General features: G+C 44.2%; 1 protein-coding gene across 6 annotated transcripts; it reads left to right on the forward strand.

Moving 5' to 3' along the window:
• Nucleotides 1–27,224, forward strand: ASB15 (ankyrin repeat and SOCS box containing 15). 6 transcript variants are annotated; one of them, XR_014555357.1, is made up of 11 exons: nucleotides 347–487; nucleotides 2,922–3,065; nucleotides 3,618–3,670; nucleotides 4,276–4,407; nucleotides 5,330–5,488; nucleotides 8,749–8,994; nucleotides 11,515–11,686; nucleotides 14,585–15,155; nucleotides 16,790–16,943; nucleotides 18,661–18,951; nucleotides 25,004–27,224. XR_014555357.1 is itself a non-coding variant. In XM_083699277.1 (10 exons), the coding sequence occupies exons 2-10, from the start codon at nucleotides 2,944–2,946 to the stop codon at nucleotides 18,831–18,833; spliced, it is 1,782 nt and encodes a 593-aa protein (XP_083555403.1). In that variant the 5' UTR covers nucleotides 6–356; nucleotides 2,922–2,943; the 3' UTR covers nucleotides 18,834–19,256. The 6 variants fall into 6 exon arrangements, 4 of the variants coding, with proteins under 4 accessions (XP_083555405.1, XP_083555403.1, XP_083555402.1 ...); XM_083699277.1 differs by lacking the exon at nucleotides 25,004–27,224 and having other exon boundaries at nucleotides 6–356; nucleotides 18,661–19,256; XR_014555358.1 differs by lacking the exon at nucleotides 16,790–16,943.
• Nucleotides 27,225–27,899: the final 675 nt, after the last annotated feature.

The following is a 27,899-nucleotide window of genomic DNA, read 5'->3' on the forward strand; positions in this document are numbered from 1 at the left end:
TATGTTAAGATGCTTTCAGATCAAAAGTATACCAGCTCATGGTTGAGGCTATCATAGTTCAGTTCTCTCAAATTCACTGGACCCCTGTCCATAGCAGTGCTTTTAGAATCTGATATCTAGGTGCGACCCTTGACTACACTTAATGGGAATGTTAATGATCACTTTCATTGGGATTACAATGCTAATGTAACATGACAGCTCATTTGTTTTCTTAAAGTGGTCTGGCTGAGCCAATCAGGTTGCAGATAATCTTATTATACCAGTCAGCCCTCGGATTACTTTTGATGAGCTTTTGGAGCTATCATGTGTCATACTTTCCTGCAGGCTGGAGACCGCTTGTGTTTCAGCTGGATAAGGTCAGATCTTAATTTAACTACCAACTGTGTACTTAATTTTAGAAACGCCACATGACCTAGCCATTTGCAAGGCCTATACTTGCATGCTTGAAATTCAGGGCCCAATGAAACAATGGCAAGATTTTGAAAAGGTGAGAAGCTCCCTTTGTCTATAGATTGTCAATTAACCTTATAGTGGTATCTTAAAACTAGGAATAAATCCAAATATAGATTGCGATTAATTATCTTGCTTTGAATAATCCGAGCCAGCATGCTTATTGTCCTTTTCTTCAGTTTTTGGGAGGAAAGGTAATGGCACTTAGATTGTTTATGTGTTAATCAACTCCAATTTACAGTTTTTATCCACATAATATTAAACACCAGTCCAGTGTGCTTAATATTAATAAAACTATGGTTGCTAGGGATGTTTGTGAGCATCAAAAACCATTATGGAAAAACACTACTCTTGGAGAACAAAAATATTTAAATATCTTAAAAACTACTGACTTTGAAGTGCTTAGCTTTTAGCTGAATCATAACTTGAGAATGCACAAGGGAATTATGCTGCTTATTTCTTTATTTAAAAAGCTTGAAACAAAACAGCAGGTTTCCTATCAGTTTTCTGTGAGTAGGGCTATAGGTGTGGGTTGCCCTAAGGCACTTTGTACCACTTTGTAAACTGCTTTGCAAACTTTCTGATGGAAAGCAATATATAAATACTTCAAATAAATAAATAAAAATATGGACATGACATAGTGTTGATAGCCAATTATATTCTGGTGACGTGATTCAGTGGCAGCCAAAGAAGCTAGGGGATGGTCAGAAGAGATGATTCATCTGAATATTCTCCTTCCCCCATTCTCTGTATGAAAATTCATATCTGTGTATGGAAAAATACACAGTTTGAGTGTGACAGGGAAGGAGACACAAAGCAGAATCTGGGCTCTGCAAGCATCTTAGGGTGCTGGCTATCTCCCTGAAGATCTGGTGTGTAATCAGTGAGCTTTGTCTGTCTGTTGGAATGTTTCAGCTGTGCTTTCAACCTGTATATTTGTAAATAAATGCAAATGTTACAAAGCACCAATAAGCTTCCATTGACTTCCTTCCAAAGGAAACTCCCAGTGCTCTGCCACTGGAACTTAATTCATTTCTTAGAAGGCTGAACTTTAAAAATATGCTTTAATTTATGAACTGTTAACACAATCCATTATGATACCAATTCAGATCATTTTACCAGTATATCACCAAAAAGATAAAATTGAATATAACATTAACATAACACCGTCTTCCACCCTGCTGTGTTTCCTTGAATGTCTAGCACTTTGTCGCAGGTGAGCTTAACCTAATGTGTCTAATTCATGGGATTTTTGAATGTGATCTCTTTTCTCATTGCTTATTTTAACAGGCCATTCTATAATTGCCTGTGGGTGGAGGGAGGATCTCTCAATTGTTTTCTCTCTCTTTTATATATTGAATAAAGCAATACAAGATTTCAGCAAAATCATCAGTCTGTGTGTCTATTCTGTGCTTACATCTGTCATGCTAGCCTTTTGTAGCCAAAAGTGTGGTGTCAAGTTATTAGCAGTTTTTCAGTTTGGGGCCACCACCTAGCAAACAGCCACCAATAAGAAAGCCATCAAGTCCTTTTACAATAAATTGTGATGTTTTTCCACATATGGAGTTAGAAGAGCTAGCTTAGAATCTCACATACGTAATCACTTTAGAATAAAGAACCGAGACAATTATCAATTCATATTTTGTGCAAATCCTGAACATGAATGCTGAACAGGGAAGCTTTGTGTCTTGCTAAAGAGCCACAGCTGATCAGTTTGGTTGCATAAAATTCATTTGGGTGCCCATATGAGTGTTACCGTATTTTTCATCCCATAGGACGCTCCATCCCATAGGACGCACCTAGTTTTTTTTGGGGGGGGGAAATAAAGGGGGAAAAAATTCCTTTATTTTCCCCAAAAAAGCTGGTCGGGGAAACCGAACCAGGTCGAGGAACAGCGGGATGGCGGCGCTGCGCCTCCCTGCTGTCCCCCGAGCTTGTGGGGCTGGCCGATGTCTGCCCGGCGCGAGGGGCGCTCTGCTTCAGGGCGCCCTGCCCACCGGGCGGCAGGCTGCTATCTGCAGCGTGGGGAGCCCTGCGGGGAACTCCCGCAGGGCTGCCTAGGCTGCGGATTTCTTCCTGAAGCCTGTAGAGAGAGAGGGGTCAGTGCGCACCAACCCCTCTCGCTCTCCAAGCTTCAGCGAAAGCCTGCATTCGCCCCATAGGGCGCACCTAGATTTCCCCTTCATTTTTTGAGGGGGAAAAGTGCGTCCTATAGGGCGAAAAATACGGTAGTTAAATGTGGAAGTACATTCTAGTGATGACTGGAAAGTGAAGCCTAAGAGCACTTTGGCATAGGAGCTAGTCATTCTTTAACTTTGTTTTTCCCCTACTACTGTGTAGAGTTATGACACTATATTTTCTTATATACCTCTGCTTAACCATTAACCCCACTGTACTTAAACAATTAGAGTGCTTTTCAGCACAAGTCATGCAAGATATGACCTCTCGTTTATTTTGTGGCTTGAGAACAGCTCATAAACCCATGCCAAGAAGATGGAAGGAAATGAGGGCACTGATGAAGATCATCTCACTGGCTATGCTGTTCAGTTTAGCATCCAGGAGTCCCTTGAAAGTGCAAGGAGCCAGCAAACTTCTTCCCCTGATCATGAAGCGAGGTATGTCAGCAATCTTTCAGCCCAGGTCTGAATGTCTGGCGCCTGAATGTCAATATTTCACCCCCATATCTCTCCTAATTGGTTTGAACCTCTGACCGTTGGGCTACAATCTCTAGTTATTCTGGAAGAGTAAGCTGTAGGATCCTATGGAGTTGTTTATAATTTAAATTTATGGCCTGTTTTCGATGGTTTGACATGGATACTAATAAAGCTAAAAGAATATGCAGTCTATTGAAGAGTGATAGCATTCGGTCAGTTCTTACAAAGGCAATCCTTATTTGGCCCAACCAAAACCAACTGCATCTGGCAGGTCTTACAACACTTTCGAAATATGGGAGGACTAGGAAACATGCTGAGCCCAAGAGCTGAGAAATTAGCAAGTCCTTTGCATGCTTCTGTCCTTTTGTGTTGCTCAACATAGATGTACCTCTAACCAGAACCACTGGTACAATGATTTAGGCTGGGGAAGTAGCAGATATGTGCAATGAGCAAACACTCCCAAAGCTTGAGATATTATTTATACCTTGTCTCTCCTATCATTTTTTCCACTAGGTTTCTACCAGTCAGTGATCAAAACAGAAAGCTTGTAGCTGCTATAAGAGAAGGTACAAGTACTAAACGACATCACTGTTAAGATGGTTGTATTACCATCAGTTATTGTTGTGAATGGTGGTGCAGTTGGGTAATTGTAGACTCAGAACTTAATAGTCTAATGGAAGGGAGCTCCTTCAATGGTTATATGTATTACTTCAAACTGTGGTAAAGCTATGCTGCATCTGGGCACTGTTATGTACTGAAGTTCTCACCCTGGGCCAGCAGGGGTTATACTGTAGATAGTTCAGGTCCACATTTGCAAATAAGGGATTGAAAGTGACGTTCAGTGATTGGATAGTTACAGAAAGTGGTTACAGTTGCGTTGTAGTGGAGCTCTATATAAGCAGGCTGGCTGAACCCTTCAGTTCAGTTCTGTTCTGGCCTGTGAATAAACAAGAACTGTTTGAAGAATTGCTGTGTCATCTGATATGTTCACCCACAACTTAACAGACACCCTCCTACTCTACTGAGTGGGGCTGTAGACTTCTACCCCAAAACAGCATCACTGTATTTTTTGCCAATTAACCCTGACCAAATTATTTAGATGTTCTGGTTTTGAAAGATGACCGTTGCTCTTTGGGTTTATTTCACACTGGATTATTATTTTTCATTTGAGGTCGAGTATCTGAGCTTCAAGACTATGTGAAATACAAATATGCTTTGGATGAGGCTGATGAGAGAGGTTGGTTTCCTTTACATGAAGCTGCTGCTCAGCCGATTCAGCAGATACTTGAAGTAATCTTGGATGGTAAGTTGGCACAGGTTAGCAGAGATGGAAAATATTGTTGTGGAGGTGAAATAGATGTGTGTGTAATTAACAAAAAGTATTGACTGTGTGCCTAGATTCAAAACATGGGGTTTTGCACACTCTCGAGCGGGAGAGAGCTCCCAGCAGGGTTTAAAACACTCTAAGAGTTAACCAGCAGCGTAGTGTGGAATATAAGTTGTTAAACCCTTTTGCATATCCCATTTCGTCTGCCTTAAAATGTTTGCCGCCTCTTTCTATGCCTCTAGCAATGAACAGACCACACACTTTTAAATAAGTTTAAGATGCTTTCCTTACTAAATTCAAAGGTCTGGTTCATGCATTATTCCATGCAGCATCAGGGAGAACACAGGTAGATGCTGTATTTATGATGTTCTATTATGTTCTATCATGTTGTTATTGCTTGTAAGCCACTTTGGGATTCATTTGAATGAATAGAAATAAGTCAAATCAAATTTTCTATTACTCTATTTTGCAAAGGTGCCTATGGGAAGCTCACAAGCAGGATGTGAGAGCAAAAGCTGTCTCCCCATGTTTTTCCCCAGCAACTGGCATTTGAAAGAATGTGGCCTTTAATTCTAGAGTCAGCATATATAGTCATCATGATTAGCAGCCATTGATAGCCAATGCGTATTCATTCACAGTTCTGGATTTATGCTCTCTAGCTCCCTTCCCTTCATGTAGCATTCTGCTACTCAGGCAAGATCTTATCCAGAAGCTGTACAGAAGAGCCTGCTTGGATTAAGATGAAAGATGAACATACATGCATGTTCTCATAAGACACAAATTAATAAGCAAGCTACAGTGGTACCTCGGGTTACATATGCTTCAGGTTACATGTGCATTTTTACAAATGTGGCATTGATACAGGTGTTTGCTTGTTTTTTTAAAAAAATTAATCTAGCGTCTTATAAAGCAATGTGGGAATATAAAACATGCGATGGAGAGACACCGTTGACGTTGGCAGCCAAATCTCGCCATATAGGAAATGTCAGGACACTGTTGGAAAAGGGGGTCTGGCCCAATACCACTAACCGGAAAGGAGAGACTCCTCTTCTGATTGGTAATTGCTTCATTAATGGCTTGCAGTGTTTGGGCTTGCTGCTAGTTCATGTAGAATCAAAGGCTGGTCACCCTGGAAACTGGACATGCAGCTCGAGAATGCCCTCCCCCCCAGCTTAATGACATAGCTGTCAAGTGTCCCATATTTGAAGGGACAGTCCCTTATTCCAGCGCCATGTCCCGCTGCTGTCCCTTATTGATGGATGTCTCTTAAATGTCCCTTAAATGATGTCCCTTAAATTTCAAAGAAGCAGCTCCTCTCCCTCCCTCCCTGCCGGCCAGGAAGGAGGGAGGCTGCAACTGTGTTGCTTGGCTGTGTTGCTCACCCAATAAGAAGTCTAAGAAAGACTGGGGACTAGTCTAGAAAGACTGAGGTGCAGCTTTACAGTGTGGCAAGAGCAAACTTGAAGAGGGGTATTCGACGGGCAAAACTGGTCTATAGGCAGAGGATTGAGGATAATTTAAGGAGTAACAACACAAGACAGATGTGGCAGGGGATTCAGCATATTACCAACTACAAACCTAACCTTGGTGCTGTCGACGGTGACCCTTTGCTGGCGGAGGAGCTTAACTTCTTCTTTGCTCGCTTCGAGAAGGAGCCACCTGAGACGCCGGTATTACAGCCACCAGCCCATAGGGGCCCCTCATTCACTGTAGAGGAGCATGAGGTGAGACAGGTATTGAGGATGGTGAATCCGAGGAAGGCTGCTGGACCTGATGGCATCACGGGAAAGGTGTTGAAGGGCTGTGCGGATCAGCTGGCGAGGGTCTTTACTAAGATCTTCAACAAGTCCTTACACCAGTCTATTGTCCCACCCTGCCTGAAGTCGTCAACTATTGTTCCTCTGCCTAAAAAATCCACAATCAGTAGTCTGAACGACTACAGACCAGTTGCACTGACTCCAATCATCATGAAGTGTTTTGAGAAACTGGTGCGCCGTCACATTATTTCCTGTCTTCCATCAACTTTTGACAACTACCAGTTTGCATACAGGGCAAATAGATCCACGGAAGACGCTATCACTACTACTCTCCATGCTGCTCTGTTCCATCTGGAGCAGCCGGGGAGTTATGTGAGGCTGCTGTTTGTGGATTTTAGCTCTGCTTTTAACACTATCCTCCCCCCAGAGTCTGTCAAGACTGGCCCGTACGGGCAGGGGTACCTTTACCTTTTTACCCCCATAGACTGGTGTCCAAGCTAGAGGCGATTGGACTCTCCAACTCCACCTGTCTCTGGGTTTTGGACTTTTTGTCAGAACGTTCTCAGAGGGTTAGAGTAGGGTCACATATGTCCACAGCCCTTAGCCTTAACACCGGCTCACCACAGGGTTGTGTGTTGAGTCCCCTGCTCTATACTCTCTATACGTATGATTGTACAGCCATTTATTCCAGCAACAAAATCATCAAGTTTGCTGATGACACTACGGTGGTGGGGCTCATTTCAGGAGGGGATGAGTCCGCCTATCGGGACGAGGTGGAGCGGCTTTGTGCTTGGTGTGGAGAGAACAATCTGGCTCTTAATACGACTAAGACCAAGGAATTGGTGGTGGATTACAGGAAAAAAAAGGCGGACATTCAGCCCTTGTATATCAACGGGGAACGGGTGGAGAGGGTGGCGGAATTCAGGTTTTTGGGAGTGACTATCGATCAGGGCATGACTTGGAGCGCAAATACCACTGCTCTGGTGAAGAAGGCCCAGCAGAGAATTTATTTCCTCAGACTTTTAAAGAAGAACAATCTGAGTGAGAGACTGCTGGTGTCCTTCTACCGAGGCTCCATAGAGAGCATTCTCACATACTGTATTTGTGCCTGGTTCTCCAGCTGTACAGCTAGGAAGAGGAAGGTGCTCCAGAAGGTCATAACCACAGCCCAAAGGATTATTGGTCATCCCCTCCCATCTTTGGAAGAACTGTACGGTTCCCGTTGTCTTAGGAAAGCAAACAATATCCTGCAGGATGCATCTCACCCGGGACACAGTCTGTTTGTACTACTGCCTTCTGGCAGGAGATACAGAAACATCAAGTCAAGGACAAATAGACTGAAAAATAGTTTCTATCCAAGAGCTGTGGCCTTCTTAAATGCAGTAACTCGATAGTGTGACCTGGGAGTTTGATGGGTGTGGGTGTGGGTGTGGCTGGAATGTGGTTTGTTTGGTTGTTGTTGTTGTGTTGCTTTTGTTGTTTTTAAGGGATGGCATCCAATTTCGTTGCACTTGTGCAATGTTGCACTTGTGTAATGACAATAAAGAATCTATCTATCTATCTATCTATCTAAGCTTGCATGCCTTGTGTGTGTGGCTAGTTAATGCAAGCTGAGGGGTTTTTTGAATGCTGGACGCCATTTTGTTGCACGTGCTGCTGCAAACTTTGCTAGGCCGGGGAGCCATCTTAAGTTGAGGCTGCATAGGCCTTGTGGTGCATGTGATTCAGATTCTATTCAGTTGAATCTCTGGTTACAAAGTTGGTTGGACAGTGTTCTCGAAGCTACCCAGCATGCGTTTGACCAGACTGCAGGAGGACAGGAAGACTGGAGTGCCTGAGACAGATGAACTGCTGGCCCCTTATTTTCAAGGCTGCTGGTCCCTTATTTTCAAATCTATAAGTTGACTTCTATGTTAATGAACACATTTTATGCCACACAATATGAACACTAAAATCAATTACAATAAACACTACCAATAAAAACCTAAAAAACAAACAAACCATCTATACAGAAAAAAGACAGGTCTTGCCCCTCTGGAAGAGGCCACAAGTACTTTAAACCCTTCAAATTAACATCAAAAAACCCAGGTAAGAAGCAGCAGAAAGCTGCTGTTTCTAAGGATATACATTCCTGCCCCGTATCCCATATCCTGTCTCAGAAGTGGTACAGAAAGAAAGAGGAAGCCCTACTCTGCCAATATAAATTTTGAATATATTTTATGAAGGGATTGGGGGAAGGGTTAGAGGATCACGAGGGAACTTTTGCAAATATGGATGAATGATGTGCATGCTTTTTGGAACTGTTGCATGTGCATATGTATCGTTGGCCATAAAGTTTATTTTTTGTTGTTGCTCTGCTGTAGCCATCATTGGAATACTGCTCCCAAGAGGTTGGTTGGGATCAGATTTTGCCCTCTGACCAAAAGTGATTTCCTGCCTCTGCTATACTCACCTACGTTAGAATAAGTCTCATTGAACTTAGTAGGGTTGCGAGGAGTGCAGAATAAGGACAATATCTAAATTGTTTCATCTCTTCTTTCTGTCTGTTTCAATTTGTAAGCAACAAAACAGGGCTCGTATGAAATGGCTTCCATTCTGATTGAATTCAATTGCACCGTCAATCAGCCATGTGTAAAACGTTGGTCGGCAATGCACGAAGCGGCGAAACAGGGTCGCAATGACATCATTGCTCTGCTGCTGAAGAACGGTGGCAACGTGCACCTAAGAGATGGATTTGGAGTAACTCCTTTAGGTGTAGCTGCTGAATACGGCCACTGTGATGTGCTGGAGCATCTCATTCATAAAGGTGGGTTTGTACTTCAACAGGTAGCAGTTTATGCTGCAGCAAGGCCCTCGTGTTTCCGAGCGCAACTCAAAATGTAGGTGCTGACCTTTAAAAGCCTAAATGGCCTTGGCCCTGTATACCTGAAGGAGTGTCTCCACCCCCATTGTTCACTGAGATCCAGCTCCCAGGGCCTTCTGGCGGTTCTCTCACTGCGAGAATTGAAGCTACGGAGAACCAGGCAGAGGGCCTTCTCGGCAGTGGCGCCTGCCCTGTGGAACGCCCTCCCATCAGATGTCAAGGTGATTAGTAACTTTATAACCTTTAGAAGACATGTGAAGGCAGCCCTTTATAGGGATGTAATGTTTTATTATGTTTTCATTATGTTTATATATTATGTTTATTTATGTTGGAAGCTACCGAGAATGGCTGGGGCAATGGAGTCAGATGGGTGGGGTACTATTGTTATCATCATCATCATCTCCTTCAATGCCTTTAGGGGCTCCTTTCAGGCCACATCTGCCCAGGAAACAGAAACCTAGGATGGGTATCTATGTCATGATTAACTTGCATTCATTGATTTCAATGGATCTGGCTTGGGCTGCCCCTGGTATCACTATACCTCAAATGAACCCTAATAGAAGAAGGTTCCTGCTGGATCGGGCCAGCAGTCCATCTAATTCAGCATCTTGTTCTCACAGTGGCCAACCACATCCCCATGGGAAGTCTACAAGCAGAACCTAGCCAGGATCTCTGAGGGCATAGCCTGAATCTATTCAAGTCCACTTCTGTGCTTACCCAGCCTAAACTCCATTTAGGAACATAGGTAGCTGCCTTAGATGAGTCAAACTGTCATTCTATTTAGCCAGAAAAAAAGTAGTTTGGTGTAATGATATAGAGTGTTGGACAGACTGGGAAGACCTGGGTTGAGTTATTGGCTCAGCCTTGAACATCTTTGTCGTTAGGCATGTCACTGAATTTCCCTCACAGGGTTGTGTCTGAATTTATAATGGTATAATCTATCTATAATGCATTGACTTTCTTCAAGTAAGAGCAGTATACAAAAAGAATTGGAAAAACCCAACTGTAGAAATCTCTTTGTACCACGCTAACTGTTCATAAAATGTCGAGGAGAGAGAAAAGTAATAGTGCTTTGACAATTTGCAACACTGAGATTAAGATGTGGCATTGCACAGGTGTTTAAATATTGTGCTGTATAAGGAAGTACAAGGTCACATAGGCACAAAACCTCATTTCTTTGGTTTTGCTCTCTATACCCGAATCCTCATTATACTCAGGAGCAGTGGACTCTTTCAAGTATTTTGTATTGAAGCACTGTCCCCAACCCACTGTTCCTCAATTAATTTCGATTTGTAGCCTTTCTCATCTGAAAAGACTCCTTGGGGTATTTTAAAAGATATAAAATATATATCGTCTTCCTCTGCTCTCAACCTTTAGCTCAGCCCCTAAAGTACACCTCAAATTAAAGCTGATTACATTGCTCCTGGTAAAGTTTTAGGACTGGTCCCGCCAACCCCCAAACCTATAAAAAGCTCATCATGCCTGTCATGAACCAGTATGCTGTAGTGGTTAGAATGATGGACTAGGACCTGGGAGACTAGGATTCAATTCTTCTCAGAGCTGTGAAGCTCCCTGGGTGACCTTGACCATATGACTGTCTCAGCTTACTTCCTTCTCAACATTGTTGTAAGGATAATATGGGGAGGGTGAGAACCTTGCATGCTACTATGAACTCTCTGTAGGAAAGGTGGTATGTAAATAAAAATGTAATTTAAAAATGTAATTTTAATGCAGATCTTAGGCCAAAATGAAATAACCATTTCCTATTCTCTAAAACCTAGTAGCATGACAGTTTCTCCCTTGATTAAATATGACATACTATTCTTTTTGCAACTGTCTGGTTTTAACCTGGGCTGGCTTGCATGTTTTCCTTTTTGATTCCCACTGTTGTTGAGTTTAAAGTCAATTTCTGTCCTAATAATTGCTGTAATTGTAAATCATCTAGACACATGTAGTGAAATAGGAAACTAGAAGACACAAATGAGCAATTGCCAAGTTTGATGTGACAATTCTATCACAGAGCACCTTGATAACGAACATTGATTTTTGTTTATGGTTGATTTTTGTCCCTGCAACAGAGACAATATTTTTATCTCCCTGGCACACCACAGAGGCATTTAAGTTTTTAGCTTATATAAAATTGGAAGAGTTGTAGTCATTCCATTCCAAGTATACCGATAACAATTGCAAATAAATCAGTCTCTGAGATGTGTGGGTCAGCATAGAAGTGGTGGTCAAATCCTGCACACACAAAAAAGGTGCTCACCCTTAAAACACAAGTGTTTGTCACTTAAAGAAGAACATATCTCTTTAAGCTCTTCAAATGTTCTGTTCTACTCTGAGGCCGTTTTGGAATTCAGAAAATAATAAACAGGAGAAGAAATTGCTGCCCTTTTTAATGTGAGTATTTACTTACCGTAATATTGTTTTGAATTAAATGGTTGGTTTGTCTTTCTCCGCTAGGTGGCGATGTTTATGCTACAGCTGATGATGGCTCATCGATATTGTTTGAAGCAGCTGGAGGTGGCAATCCTGACTGCATAACTTTGCTGTTGGAATATGGGGGAGATGGTAATTTGCCTAATAAGGCAGGGCAGCTCCCTATACACAGAGCAGCGTACGAGGGGCATTATTTGTGAGTATTCTTCCATTCGCTCTCCTGGCTCACATATATTTGTGTGGAAAAGAATAGAAATGTTTTCGTTTTGGATTTTAGTTGTACAGTACTTTGGTACGTATGTGCCACTACCAATGTCCGTGAGACCATAGCAATATAATATAAGCCAAAGAAGGTGCCAGGGTCCTGCCCAAATGAGCTTAAAGTCTGTGGCTGCATCCCTATGCCCATTTACCCAGGAAATAAGCCCAAGTGAACAAGGGACTTCTATTTTAAGAAACCTATTCTAAGTAAAGGGACGCGGGTGGCGCTGTGGGTTAAACCACAGAGCCTAGGACTTGCTGATCAGAAGGTCAGCGGTTCGGATCCCCACGACGGGGTGCACTCCCGTTGTTTGGTCCCTGTTCCTGCCAACCTAGCAGTTCGAAAACACGTCAAAAGTGCAAGTAGATAAATAGGTACCACTCTGGTGGGAAGGTAAACGGCGTTTCCATGTGCTGCTCTGGTTTGCCAGAAGCGGCTTAGTCATGCTGGCCACATGACCCGGAAGCTGTACGCCGGCTCCCTCGGCCAATAAAGCGAGATGAGCACCGCAACCCCAGAGTCGTCTGTGACTGGACCTAATGGTCTGGGGTCCCTTTACCTTATTCTAAGTAAACATGCATAGAAACAAGACTTTCTTCTGCTGGAGCTCACCGGAGCTCAGTTCTGGCACCTCCCAGGTGGGCACCATTGCCATTCTAAGAGAAGAAGGGAGGCAGTCATGGTGGGTTCCTGCACATCTTTTCTATTTAAAAAAATAGCCCTGCATAGAACTCACTGAAAATCACTTGCTTTTCTTTAATAAGATGTGTTTCCTGGCCTATCTCAGGTTGGTTACAGTGTACTCCTATTGTACTTTATTCCCACTGCTTTGCAAAATAGGCTTAGACTGAGAGACACTGTGCTAACTTTCTAAGGGCCGCAAGTTACAAGTAGATACAGTACATAACAAGATGTGAACTTGGTGTGCCTCAGCGCATTTGAGAATTATTGTGCTCTCCTTATAAATTTACCTCCCCCCTCCCCACTTAAAAAAACAAATTTGCTAGAGGAGCCTTGGTCACAAGCTGCCCAACCTTGCTTACCCTCCAACATTTCTCCAATGAAAATAGGGACATCCTAAGGAAAAGTTGAGACACGGGTGGCGCTGTGGGTTAAACCACAGAGCCTAGGACTTGCCGATCAGAAGGTCGGCGGTTCGAATCCCCACGACGGGGTGAGCTCCCGTTGTTCAGTCCCTGCTCCTGCCAACCTAGCCGTTCGGAAGCACGTCAAAGTGCACATAGATAAATAGATACCGCTCTGGTGGGAAGGTAAATGGCGTTTCCGTGCACTGCTCTGGTTTGCCAGAAGCGGCTTAGTCATGCTGCACACATGACCCGGAAGCTGTACTTCGGCCAGTAAAGCGAGATGAGCACTGCAACCCCAGAGTCGGTCATGACTGGACCTAATGGCCCTTTACCTTTAAGGAAAAGCTGGACATTCTGGGATCAAATCAGAAATTGGGACAGCTACTGTAAATCCAGGACTGTCCCTGGAAAATAGGGACACTGGCAGGGTCTGACCTTGTACTAATAAATCATGTAGAAATCCACAGTGCTGTTGGAAAGGTGTGGGCACAACTATTTCCAGTCACAGATGCCTAGTACTACCACATCAGTCATGCATTGATATTGTTATCTACACAGAGTTTCCAAATGCAGTAAAGGTCCCTTTTCAGACCAGAGCACTTTTTCAGTACAACAACAGTGAACCTCTGCCACAGTGAAGATTATGTAGGCTAGACCCCCATTTCATAGATCAGGGGGTCAGCAAACTTCTTCAGCAGGGTGCCGGTCCACTGTTCCTCAGACTTTGTGGTGGGCCGGACTATATTTGGGGGAGGGGGGGAATGAATGAATTCCTATGCCCCACAAATAACTCAGAGATGCATTTTAAATAAAAGCACACATTCTATTCATATAAAAACACCAGGCAGGCTCCACAAATAACCCAGAGATGCATTTTAAATAAAAGGACACATTCTACTCATGTAAAATCATGCTGATTCCTGGACTGTCTGCTGGCCGGATTTAGAAGGCGACTTAGCCAAATCTGGCCCCTGGGCCTTAGTTTGCCTACCCATGTCATAGATTAAGTGGAAACCAACAATTTGTGTGTGTGTGGTAGACCACTGGGTCCATCCAGTCTTGTTCTGTTTGCTCCAGGTAGCAGCAGAAGTCCAAACCTCAGGTAAATGTGTTTTCCTACCTTGAGACCTTTTCAAGTGGAAATGCTAGAACTGAACTTTACGACCTCAGTGAGTTACAGGTCCTCCCATAAAGAGTCAAGTGATAAGCTGTACATATACAGTGGTGCCCCGCAAGACGAATGCCTCGCAAGACGAAAAACCCGCTAGACGAAAGGGTTTTCCGTTTTTCGATGCGCTTCGCAAGACGAATTTCCCTATGGGCTTGCTTCGCAAGACGAAAACATCTTGCGAGTCTTGCTATTTTTTTCACTCCCCCCCCTTTTCTAAGCCGCTGATAGCCTTTTAGCCGCTAAGCCGCTAAGCCTTTAATAGCCGCTAATAGCGCTAATCCGCTAAGCTGCTAATAGGGTTGCTTCGCAAGACGAAAAAACCGCTAGCCGAAGAGACTCGCGGAACGGATTATTTTCGTCTTGCGAGGCACCACTGTAATTATAACTTTAACACAGTGGACTTTAGTTCTCAGAACATACTATAAAGCCCACAACTGAAAAAGTAGCAAAATAATAGTGTACACAACACCTTGTTCCAGCAGTGAAACAAGGGTTGCTTTCCTGATGGCAGAAAAAGTGTGGCAGCCTGTTGTGTTTTTCAGATTCCCTGTTAAGTTCATTTTCTCCCCTTAGGGCCCTGAAATTCCTCATCCCCGTGACATCCCAAACTGCAATCCGGAAAAGCGGGCAGAGTCCCATGCACTCAGCAGCCGATGGCCAAAATCCACAGTGCCTGGAACTCCTCATTGAAAATGGTTTTGATGTCAACGCCACCCTGGCAGAGCACATTTCTAAAAGTTACGACGACGAAAGGAAAACGGCGCTTTACTTTGCCGTTTCCAACAACGACATTCTGTCCACCGAAGTATTACTGCAAGCTGGCGCAGACCCAAATAAAGACCCTCTCAACTGCCTCCTCGTGGCCGTGAGAGCTGGCAACCATGAAATCGTCAGGTTGCTTCTTTCTTACGGAGCAAACGTCAACTGCTACTTTAACCTTGTGAATGACACCCATTTCCCCAGCGCTATTCAGTACGCCTTGAATGATGAAGTAATGCTAAGGCTGCTGCTGAATCACGGATACCTTGTGGATCTGTGTTTTGACTGCATGCATGGGGACATCTTTGGAAATTCTTTTGTATGGTCAACTCCGGAGGAAGAGGTGTTACCGGGATGGACATCTTGTGTCATTAAAGATAATCCAGTAAGCACCTTCCAGGATTTTCCATTCTGCTCTGTACTACTCTGGTGGTGCTGTGGGGTAACCACAGAGCCTAGGACTTGCAGATCAGTTGCCGATCAGAAGGTCGGCGGTTCGAATCCCCGCGATGGGGCGAGCTCCCATTGCTCGGTCCCTGCTCCTGCCAACCTAGCAGTTCGAAAGCACATCAAAGTGCAAGTAGATTAACAGGTACTGCTCCAGCGGGAAGGTAAATGGCATTTCCGTGCACTGCTCTGGTTTGCCAGAAGTGGCTTAGTCACGCTGGCCACATGACCCGGAAGCTGTACGCCGGCTCCCTCGGCCAATAAAGCGAGATGAGCGCTGCAACCCCAGAGTCAGTCACGACTGGACCTAACAGTCAGGGGTCCCTTTACTTTTACCTTACTCTTAATTAACATTTTAAATCTAGGGTTTTATATTGGCTACTGTTATAGTTAAGATCGTAAGCATTTCATTATTACTAGAGTGCCTGCTTCCAACGGAAAATGGAGCAAAGGGTATAGATTTTTATGAATAATCACCCCTTCCTCTATTTTTAGCCATGATAACAAAGTCCAAGTATAGAGTGAGGCTGATGCTGCTAGCTAAGGGCTATTGTAGGAAGAAAATGTTGGCACATGTTTTGTGTTCTTTCCTCAGCTGATAAGGATGCTTAGGGATGTGTACATAACATGGGCCCATTGGTCTAGCTTTTTAAAATCACTTAGGCCAGAGTACGTAAATTCAAGCCAGCTGATTTAGTGACGCTGACTTCATAGGAACCTGATCTTATCACCCATTGGTAAAAGGAATACTCCATGAACAAATGATATACATTCAATAGGCGCATGGTGCTAATAAGAACTTTTGCTGGAACATCACCAATATTATGTGCAATGCTATGTGGGCAACAAAGCTATCCCAGACAGAAAATAGCTCAAATGTAAAATAATATTAAGGTGGTACCAGTGGAAGCTGGAAGAGACCAGCTAGGTGCAAAGAGGTCTGTCCTGTGTTTGGCTGACCTTATATTAGTTCCTAGATTAAGGGAAATATATATGAACAAGTGATAGATCTGTTTACCTCTGCCATCTTTTCTTGTCATAAGAAATCAACATTACTACAACAGTGCTGTGCAGCTAAAGAAAATCTTATTAATCTTGTTAATCAGTATGAAACGCAATACTAGTTTAACAGCTTTGTGGATTGGGTTGCTCACAGGGCAAACACAAACAGATGTCAAATAATGTATCTGTTTTCATTTCAGCATGTAGCATCCCAATATCTCTCAAAGACACGCAGAATAGTAGAAGTTAAAGATGGCATTTTTATCTTTTAAGAATGCTCTGTGTATCTGATGAAGTGTGCGTGCACACAGAAGCTCATACCCAGAACAAACTTAGTTGGCATCTAAGGTGCTACTGGATATTTTATTTATTTATTTTGACTGCTTCAGACCAACACGGCTACCTACCTGAATCTACAATTCTCTTCAGTCTCTTAAAGCAAAGTGCCATAGTTCTTGGATTATTGCATTGTATTTTATCATGATATATTTGTGAATTCTGCACAGTTTTATTGCAAGGACATATACCTTGGGAGATTTAAAAAATAACACTGGATATATTTCGTTTCAGTTCTGTGACTTTATCACCGTTCCTTGGATGAAACATTTAGTAGGACCCATCGTTCGTATTTTGATAGATTACATGGATTATGTTCCCCTTTGCACAAAACTTAAGTTTGTCCTGGAGACCCAGAAAGAATGGGCAGAGATCCAGCAGATATTAGGTAAATGTGCAGTCCTGACTTGGAAATATGCATGTTGTTGAATTCTGTAAATAATAGCTTGAGCACATTTTTCGCAGATCCAAAAGTGTGCATCTCGGGCACTTGAATACGTTCTGTCAATAGCCCCATTTATTTCCGAGGGATTATATATCCCCTGATTTTAAGCATTTTTACTTAGAATAAAGAGGATTTACTTCCATATAAATGTGTTAAGAATCAGGAGAATAGTGGAGGGAAGTCTAGTAATACTCTGCCCAGCAAAAAAAGATAAGAACTCAGATGGAGGGATGAGTCTTGCGATGTGTGGGATTGTCAGAGTGGATGTAGCAAGGGAGAGAGCTTGCTTTGTAACCCCTGATGTGGAAAAGAAAAGAAATATTATGGGTTGCATTCAGCATAGTGCTAAGTTTCCCTAAAACCTTGAGCAGATTTGAGACAGGGCGCATGAGGGGGATGAGTGGGGTGGGAATCCCAGTGCACTAGTGGTAATCCATATGTGAATGTGGTTTAATTTGAATATGGCCCTTTAGAAACTCTATTGGTAAAGGCAGTGAGCCGCGAGAAAAGCTTGCTTTCTTCCTAGTGGTGCAGCGATAAAGCTGCTGGCATGTCTGCAAAGCTAAGCAGGGTCTGGTATGGTTTCAGATCGGATGGGAGATTGCGTGTTGATATATACCTGCATTGCAGAGGGTTGAACTAGGTGACAAACCCCCCTTTCCGGCTCTATGCTTCACCTGACCTGCATAATCATGAGTTTTTATAGTATCATGCATGAATGGGCAAGGTATTAAAGAGTCGCTAAGCCATATGCCCTAAGCCATTATGTCACAGCAGCACATAATGTATTCTAAGAAATGGGTATTAGTGGCAAAAACAGCAGTATTTATTACATTTATTTATTTAGAGAATTTGCACCCCACTCTTCAGCCAAAAAAGGGCTCCCACAGTGGCTTACATTACAATCAGTTAAAACAAGGCAGTCCCTGCCTGCATTGCTCATCATCTTAAAGAAAAACAACACACAAGGGGAAAGGGACAGGGAGGGCAGAGGAAAAACATGTTGTTGTTGTTGTTTAGTCGTTTAGTCGTTTCCGACTCTTCATGACCCCATGGACCAGAGTATGCCAGGCACTCCTGTCTTTCACTGCCTCCCACAGTTTGGTCAGACTCATGTTTGTAGCTTCGAGAACACTGTCCAACCATCTCGTCCTCTGTTGTCTCCTTTTCCTTGTGCCCTCCATCTTTCCCAACATCCGGGTCTTTTCCAGGGAGTCTTCTTATGAGGTGGCCAAAGTATTGGAGCCTCACCTTCACGATCTGTCCTTCCAGTGAGCACTCAGGGCTGATTTCCTTCAGAATGGATAGGTTTGATCTTCTTGCAGTCCATGGGTCTCTCAAGAGTCTCCTCCAGCACCATAATTCAAAAGCATCCATTCTTCGGCGATCAGCCTTCTTTATGGTCCAGCTCTCACTTCCATACATCACTACTGGGAAAACCATGGCTTTAACTATACGGACCTTTAAAGGAAAAACATACTGAACATATTGTTAAATAGACGTATTTTTTAGGTTGTCCTGGCATTGTATTTGCTATGTGCTATGCTAGTTGTTTGTAGTGTGAACTGATCACCCTCCCCTTGCCTCCTAGATAGTCACTAAGTTAATGGGACATATTTTCCACTGCATTTCCCTCTTTTGTTTCATTTCCGTCTTCCAGAGAATCCTCGCCCGCTAAAGCATTTGTGCCGCCTGAAAATACGTAAATGTATGGGATTGGAGGGGACACAGAAGCCGCGGTCCATGAACAGGCTTCCCGTTCCGCCAGTTCTTAAAGCCTATATCCTCTACAAAGAGTATGATCTTTATGGGAGGGACCTACATTTGCCGTGATTTGCAGAATCCAGACATTAACACATTTACTTGGAAGTTAAATTTGGAGTAACCATAAGGATGCCAGAACGGTGAACTGTGGCTTTGGATCCAGAAGCTTTCTTGCATGTTGTCTGAGGCAAGTGAAACTAAATTCAGATACGTTCTTCAAAAACATGAGAGCTGCTGTCACGTGTTAATCCCTTATAGCATTGTGTGAACTCTTGCACAAACTCCACAAACTTAGTTTCACTTGTGATTGCTTGGCACCAACATTCCTTCCCTTCCTCTCCCCCACGAAGCCATATAAATTTGTGCTCTTCCTGTGATACAAATAACTGCCTCTCAATACATATTGCAATTAAATTCTGTATATTTTCACATATCCATCCTACAACGCAGTTATATTTTATTTCCTTTTTTAAAAATAAAAATTGAACCTGATCTTTGGACTCCACTCCAGCTCTAAGCATTAATACATCTAACACTTGGTATCCAAACCAGAAATAAAACACAAAAGAAAACACCAATATTCAGGCATGATCTGTACCAAAGATTCTTGGGTCTAGGAGGATACTGGAAGTCTCCCTTCTTACGATCTTCACGTGGAATCCCTTTGGACCTAGCTTTGCCACTTCTTTATCCGCCTGTGAACACCTCACTATAAAATGTTCAATTCTTAAACAAGGCAATTACAGCATCCAAAGGAAAAAGGGAGCAACACGGCATTTAATGTAGAAAACTAAATAGCGATCAAGCTATTTGACTAATAACAGTTCACTATTTTTATGCGAATGCACAATGATTCGCTATTGATGGGCGAGATGCAAATAATTTGCTGTTAAATGTCATTTGAGTCCTTTATCAAAAAAGATCCAAGGCAGCTTATAAGAAAAAAAGGGTATACAAAATGCAGGATACGATGCAAGAAAAACAGCAAGTTATCCATATAATACAAAAGCTGATCACCCCATAAAAATTGACAGAACTGGCCCCGGTACAAAAACCAACAACTGGGAATTAATAAAGCAGCCCATTTCAATCTAGATGTTGGATATATCTGGAGTATCTGTGTTGGGGCATACAAAGCATGCCTGATGTGTTTTATTTTAGTCCCCTCCAATTTGTATGTGCTTAAATTATCCCTGTTGACAGCGCCAGTAGCAACCTAGCTGAATGCTACGCCTATGAGGCATGTGGCCATAATCTCTTGCTGACTTGTGCCTATTTTGGAGGAAGAGAGACACGGTATGGCTATGGTACAAGACCACAGTACTAGGCCCCAAGGTTGTTGGAGGCAAACACTGAATTATTTGTGTGTTGTGGGGTGGGGGTAAACTTAAGGGAAACTGAGAGTGTCAAATGAGAAGTTAGAAGAGATGAAGGACAGGCATACAATACCACATAGATCCATGGCTGGAATAAGTGAAAGCATACCCTCCAACATTTCTCCACTGAAAATAGGGACATCCTACTCAACAACAACAACAACAACAACAACAACAACAACAACAACGACAATTTTATTATTTCTGCACTGTGCATCTGACTGGATTGTCCCAGCCACTCTGGGCGGCTTTCAGCATACATAAAAACATAATAAAGTTATACAGGGCTGCCTTCAGATGTTTTCTAAAGGTTGTATAGTTACTTATATCCTTGGCTCAGGGTGTCACATAACTCCATATCCTCCCAACATTTCTCCAGTGAAAATAAGGACGTCCTCAGGAAAACAGGGGTGGGTAGCACTGTGGTCTAAACCACAGAGCCTAGGGCTTGCTGATCAGAAGGTTGGCAGTTCGAAACCCTGTGATGGGGTGAGCTCCCATTGCTCGGTCCCTGCTCCTGCCAACCTAGCAGTTCGAAAGCACCTCAAAGGGCAAGTAAATAAATAGGCACCGCTCTGGTGGGAAGGTAAACGGCTTTTCTGTGGTTCGCCAGAAGTGGCTTAGTCATGCTGGCCACATGACCCGGAAGCTGTCTGCGGACAAACGTTGGCTCCCTTGGCCAGAAAAGCGAGATGAGCGCCACAACCCCAGAGTCATCCGTGACTGGACCTAATGGTCAGGGGTACCTTTACCTTTAAGGAAAACAGGGACATTCTAGGATCAAATCAGAAACCGGGGCAGCTTCTGTAAATCCGGGACTGTCCCTGGAAAGTAAGGTAAAGGTAAAGGTAAAGGGACTCCTGACCATTAGGTCCAGTCGGGGCCGACTCTGGGGTTGCGGCGCTCATCTCGCTTTATAGGGACACTTAAAAGGTCTGATTGTTTTTACTTTATGCAAAGCCTCCTTTCTAACTAAGGATCTGCCATGCTGCTTTTGGCCATCTCCTTCAGTTGCCAAAACTGCAAAGGAAGGGAGTCCCCACAGACTCTCAGGATTAGCTTCTCTTAGTGCACAACTGTGTTTCTGGGGTTGTGAGCGAAAGATTGCACCGCTAAGTGCCTTGGCATGGAAAGGTATATAATTACAGCATCCTACTTCCACACTCAAAAGTTACATTACAGAAACGAGTAATTAGTGTTTGCCAGGAAAATAGGTCAGTAGGAGGGGGCTGTGTGAATGTGAACAATAATACACATTCAAGTCAAGTGAGAATTATTTGGGTATTTCTTCTTTAAATAACACCCTAGCATGTTCTTAGGGTGGGAATTTTGGTAGCACGCAGAAGTATTCAGCAGTAATACAGGGTACCACCCACTAGGCTTCTTCTGCTGTGCATTATCAGGCAAGAGCCTTTCACTGTGATTTCACAGTAAGAGAGTCGTGATACAGAGATAGAGGATGTAGCCCATCAGATATTGTTTGACTCCTGCCCCCATCACTGCTGTCCATTGGCCACACTAGTTGGGGCTGATGGGTATGGGAATTCAACAACATAAGACCCATCTCTGCTTTAATAGATTACTCCCATCATGTGCATTTTAGAGCATTATACGTAAAACCATGTAAAATATCAGAAAGTGTTCCAGGGCAAAAATAAATAGATGGATAAAATCTCAGTGGCCAGAAAGGCGATAGTTTAAAAATGTTAAATCAATCTGCAGATAGTACAGTGGTACCTCAGGTTGCATACACTTCAGGTTACAGACTCCGTTAACCTAGAAATAGTGCTTCAGGTTAAGAACTTTGCTTCAGGATAAGAACAGAAATCGTGCTCTGGCGGCGCGGCGGCAACAGGAGGCCCCATTAGCTAAAGTGGTGCTTCAGGTTAAGAACAGTTTCAGGTTAAGAACGGACCTCCGGAACAAATTAAGTACTTAACCTGAGGTACCACTGTACTATACACTTCTTTGCATAAAGTTTTTATATCGTGTGCCTATTTAAATACTGTCTTTTAAAAATTAACATTTTAATTTGTTCTAATTACAAGGCGGATTCAAAATTAAGCATGGTGACAAAATAGTGCCTGGCCAAAAAAGCAATAATAAAGTTATGCTGGTAAAGATAGGTTCACTGGCATAAAATATCACTGCACTCAACAAAGCCACGCCTTTTTTTAAAAAAAGAATACAGTAAAGTGTATTTTAAGGTGATCTACAGCTGTAGAGATAATTGCTATTGTTCTGTTATTTTCAAAACGTTGACTTTTATGCAATCCAAGATAAGTTGAAAGCAACAAAAAATAAAGGAGGGCAATGATTTGAAAACAACATCATGTAGATGCCCTATAAAAAGTGAGTGAGCAAAGTGAACTGAGTTTAGGGAGAAAGACAATATAGTGAGAGTGTTTGATCAAGGCATTTTGATACCTGAGGCAGAGAATCCAAATTGTGACCCTCTTCCGCAAGGGTAAATATATACAGCGGGTACCTTGGTTCTCAAACTTAATCTGCTCCGAGAGTCCGTTCGACTCCCGAAACTGTTCAGAAACCAAGGTGCAGCTTCCAATTGGCTGCGGAAGCTTCCTGAAGCCACGGAAGTTGTGTCACACGTTCAGCTTCTGAAAAACGTTCGCAAACCCAGAACACTAACTTCCGGGTTTGCGGTATTCGGGAGCTGATTTGTTCAGGAGCCAAGCCGTTCGAGTACCAAGGTACCACTGTACATGAAAATACAGTGGTACCTCGGGTTACAGACGCCTCAGGTTACAGACTCTGCTAACCCAGAAATAGTACCTTGGGTTAAGAACTTTGCTTCAGGATGAGAACAGAAATCATGCGGTGGTGGTGTGGCGGCAGTGGGAGGCCCCATTAGCTAAAGCGGCACCTCAGGTTAAGAAATTTCAGGTTAAGAACAGACCTCCAGAACAAATTAAGTTATTAACCCAAGGTACCACTGTATACATAACACTGAATAAACCAATTTGCTGTCCTGTCATGGTATTTTGTCATCTGGTGCTTGAATTAGCCCATGTCAAATGGTGGGCTTGCCCTAGCTTGAACTTTGCATCTAGTGCTAGACACTTTGAAGAGGCAAAGTCCGCACGGGAAATATTTCACTCATGTCTTACTGTAGAATCACAGAATTGTAGAGTTGGGAGGATCATCTAGTCCAACACACAGGAATCTCAACTATAGCATCCATGACAGATGGCCATCCAATCTCTGCCTGAAAAACCTCCAAGGAAGGAGAACCCACAACCTATTGAGGGAGATTGTTCCACTGTCAAACAGTTTCTGCCTTGCTCTATCACTCCCTGATAGAATGAAAAAGAACACGATTTCCACCTTGACTTCATGTTTACAATACCATCAGGGCAGATAACCTGAACAACAGGGCCATTTGGCAAAAACACTCAGCTGAAAAGTTATTCCTTCACATGCCTTCAGCAATATGTTTTGCCTGGCGTTGCTGCCCTGATACCACTGTTAAATGTAGGGGATGACTCATCGTTCTCAAGGACAATACAGTATGCCCAGTTTTCAAATGGTCTCATCTGTCTGTCCGTCAGCCACCGCTTAGATGTATGAAAGTCTCGACCTCTCTCACCCTTTTCAGCCTCCCCCCCCCCCATTAAAGAAACAACTTTGTAACACAGATTTACATGCAGCAACGTTAGGGAGGCTTCGTTTCCCAAAAATGTATCGCTGTAGTACCTGCGTGATAACACACAAGGTGTTTGCATAGCTGCACAAGTCTAGCTGACACAAGTTGAATGTGAGAGGCACGTGGAACCTTTCACACCTTCCCTTGTGGCACTATTTGTCACTGCAGTGGGTTATCTGGGGGCTCAGGTGGCAGCACACAACTGTTAGGGCTTCAGGGATTGCGTGTCGAGACCCCGCAGCCATCCCCTCGTTGGAAATAACTCACACAAGGACACAGATATTAGGTTTATGTTATTGGGCAAATTTTGGCCACAACTTTATTGAATTACAGAATGTGAGCAGTATTGGCTTAGGCATTGATTCGACCTGACTTTATCTGACTCCTGCCCATTGTGCAGGAAGTCCAGTAAGGGTAAGCCGCCAGTAGGGGGAGCCCTGTCGATGCGAACCAACTCAAGCTCCCCCTGGTCTTCCCATCGGGGTTGTGTCAAGGCCTTAGCCACCCAGCCAGGCTTTGGATTAGATCAACACCCCCAGATTCCTTTAACGGAATACCCTTAGGCATGAAGGGGCAGGTGATGGCCACACCTCCCCTCCTCCACACAAGGTCAAACAATGCCTAACTGCAACCCTAACAAAGTTGTGACGATTGCTAAGGCGAAAACCAAGTGGCCAGTGCCAATTTGCCAAGTGGAAAAATTCCTACCAGGCCCCTCAGACAACCAAGGCGACCAACCGAAGTCCATAGCAAGGCCATTGCCTAACCTGCAAAATAGGGAGGGAGGGCGGGTGATTGAGGAAGCGAGCCAAGAGGAAGTCCTCTGGCTCGCTCCTCCGTTTAAACGGCCCCAGCCACGCCCTCCCCCAGCCAGCGGGTTGACTGGCCAGGCTCTGACGTGGCCGGGATCCCCCGGACAACGGGGGACAAAGTCCCCCACCCCTGGTGGGGAGTGGGTGGCCACGCAGTCCACCGCAACTCCTCCCCACTGGGAAGTGGAGCGGATTTGTGGGATGTGAGATACGGTTTTGGGGATTTGCAGGAAAACATGAAGGATGAGCAAGGTGTGCTGGGAGAGGCAGAAAGCTGTGTCCCTTTGCATACTTTCTAACATTCCTCAGATGAAAATAGGGACATTTCTCAGTCCCCCGTAACTGACCTTCCTTGACCCTCCCCGTTTTTGCCCCTCTCCTCCGCAGAGCATTTCCTATCAGAAGAAGTGCAAGTGTCACTACCCTTCACCAATGAGACAGGACAGTTAAGTCCAGTCAAAGGCAACTCTGGGGTTGCGGCGCTCATCTCGCTTTCAGGCCGAGGGAGCCGGCGTTTGTCCACAGGCAGCTTTCCGGGTCATGTGGCCAGCAGGACTAAACTGCTTCTAGAGCAACGGGACACTGTGACAGAAACCAGAGCGCATGGAAACGCCATTTACCTGCCCGCCATATTTGTCTACTTGCACTGGCGCGCTTTCGAACTGCTAGGTTGGCAGGAGCTGGGACAAAACAACGTCGCAGGGATTCGAACCACTGACCTTCCGCTCGGCAAACCCAAGGGGCTCGGTGGTTTAGACCACAACGCCACCCGTGTCCCTACCAATGAAACACAGCACACACACACCCTCTACCGTCCTGAGAAAAACCCCTTAATCCCAATTTAATTTTATTCCTTGGTAGATTTACAAAAAGTACACACATTGAATTTTAGAAAGGAGCAAAACTAGATGCAGATGCACAAATCATGCTTTTTTAATTTTAAAAAAAAAATCAAGACTCCTTGCGCTTCACTCTGCTGCCCCTTCCTTCCCTCCTAGGGCAGCCCTGCCCTCTGCCTGTCCCTCAGACCTGGCAATTCACACAGGGCTGGGCCTCAGTGGCAGCAGCCTCTCCCCCTGTCACAGTCCAGTCTTTGGGCGATCGAAGTCCCGGCTGAGGACGTTGGGACCAGGGGCAAGGTGGCGGGGTGGGAGCAGGAATGAGAGTCCAGAAGCCAGGGGTCCAAGGGTCAGGAAGCAGGGAGTCATGAAGTCTAGGGTCCGAGGGTCGAGAAGCAAGGAGTCAAGAAGCCGAGGTTCAAGGATCAGGATCAAGAAGCCAAACGCAGCAAGGCAGGAAATGTGTTGCTGTGGCAAAGAGCCGAAGGGAAATGCTGACCTTATATCCCTTCCCGGCTCTTGCCCCGAGGTGCATTGAGTTACCAAATGGCCTCACCTGTGCAGCCACGCCTTGCCTCTTCAGAACAAACTTCTGAAGGCCCCAGTCCTGCAAAGCCCTACTGGTCACAGGGCCTGGCTCCTGCACCCACCCCTGACACCTCACCCACTCTCCAGCAGCTGCTATGAGATGCCCAAGGGAAGAGGCCAGCAGCAGCGGCCATGGAGAGGCAACAGGGTCTCCCTTGCAGCCTTCACTGCTGCTTCCTCTGCTCAGGACGAGTACCGACTCATCCTCCACCCTGAGCTCAGCACAAGTGGGGGAAATAGGGACATTCCGAGATCAAATCAGATACTGGGATGGCTTTTTAATTCTGGGACCGTCCTTGGGAAATCAGGACACTTGGTGGGTATGCCTTTGCACCTCGGACTGGAAAGCTAGGCTGTTGTGAACAGAGAGCAGAGTTTTTGAAACGTACTCATCGCTTGGCATCCTTTATCAGCAGCTGCAGTGGCAGCTTCTGACTGAGTTGAATTATCTGCAGTTCCCTGACCACGGTGGCGCGGAGAATAAGAACCAGAGCCTATTTACTCCTTAGGGTCCAGGGTCTGAGTTTAATGGTAAAAGAAAAGAACATAGACAAGGGTGTGTAGCTGTCAGGGCTTCAGGAATTCGACTCCTTCCCGTTGGCAGTAAGAAACAGAGAAACAAGATAAGTCCTTTTTAATGAGTTTATTCATTCATAACAGAGAGAGACAAAAGAACACTGTCTACCCTAATCATGGCGTTGCTCCAAACTGGGATCCTCCTCCTTCCTTCCTAGCAGGAGCATCTGCCCTTACGGTGACTACTCATGGTCAAATGTCTGATTCCGTTGTCCCTGCGCTCTTAACGAACGCCGAGTTCTGGGAGAAGGGGGATCAGAAAGACTCTCCAGTGGCAACACATCAACTGACTGGACCGCCATAGTTCCCCTCCTCTTCTAACACTTCCCAACTCTTCTGTTCGCCTGTTTATGAGCTTTGACTTCCCTCAAACCCCTGCTGTAAAGCAACACTGTGTTCCTCTTCTCCTGCAGCGTCAGGAGATGGGGTGGTCATCTTCACCATTCCTCCTCCTCTTTCTCATGCTCTTGGGTCCAATCCTTGACAGTAGCGCTCTGATCAACTAAATCCAGGCATTCTGAAGGTGGAAAACACAAGCAGCTGCTCCAGAAATCTATCCCGCTGCATTGATATAATCGGTGAAATTAAATGGCAGGTGTGAGATCGCCTACAAGAGTGGAATTTTGTGTTTGCGCGAAGCTAGGGCTGTGTTCTGGGACTTCTACAGAGTTCCTGGAGTAAGGAAATGCACAATGCCCTGCTCCTTTCCGCATCCAGAGGCAGACAGTGATTCCTTATGTTTATATTAGGTCTGCCCAATCCAGAAGCTTCAAGGCAGAATGCAATATATTTTAATATATTAAGAATATATGTGTGCTACCCTGGCAACTCACCTCTAGGATTGTAGTATCTCTTGAGATGCTCAACAGAATTCATTTGAAAAGATACTGCGTACAAAGTAATTTTCTTGATTTATAGTGCATAGCTTTTCTCAGGTACCATACCAAAGAGAAATGTTTTTACTTGAGGAACTGTATTGAGAATCCATGCTAACTAGCTTTTCCAGCCTAAAACCTGCCATTTCAAAAACACCATCTGTGAAAGACATAGTGTCAATGAGTGTCATTTCCTAAACCTTTGGCTTAGCCAACATGGTTGTCTTCAGATGTTGAATCTCAACTCCCAGCAACCCCTGCTGGCAGGACTGATAGGAACTGTAGTCCAGCAACTTCTGGTTGGTCGGTCTCTGTCTCTCTCTCTCTCTCTCTCTCTCTCTCTCACACACACACACACACACACACGGTGAATTATTTTGATAATAGAACATGGTGTCAATACTT

The sequence above is a fragment of the Podarcis gaigeae genome (assembly GCF_964106915.1).
Source record: "Podarcis gaigeae genome assembly, chromosome: 10".
Taxonomy (NCBI): Eukaryota; Metazoa; Chordata; class Lepidosauria; order Squamata; family Lacertidae; genus Podarcis; species Podarcis gaigeae.

What these genes read in the sequence shown, in the direction of transcription:
- ASB15 (XM_083699277.1), top strand. Translation starts at nt 2,944, where the DNA reads ATGGAAGGAAATGAGGGCACTGATGAAGATCATCTCACTGGCTATGCT. An exon ending in TCCCCTGATCATGAAGCGAG is followed by an intron (nt 3,066 to 3,617) that starts GTATGTCAGCAA and finishes TTTTTCCACTAG; the next exon opens with GTTTCTACCAGTCAGTGATC. An exon ending in AGAGACTCCTCTTCTGATTG is followed by an intron (nt 5,489 to 8,748) that starts GTAATTGCTTCA and finishes TCAATTTGTAAG; the next exon opens with CAACAAAACAGGGCTCGTAT.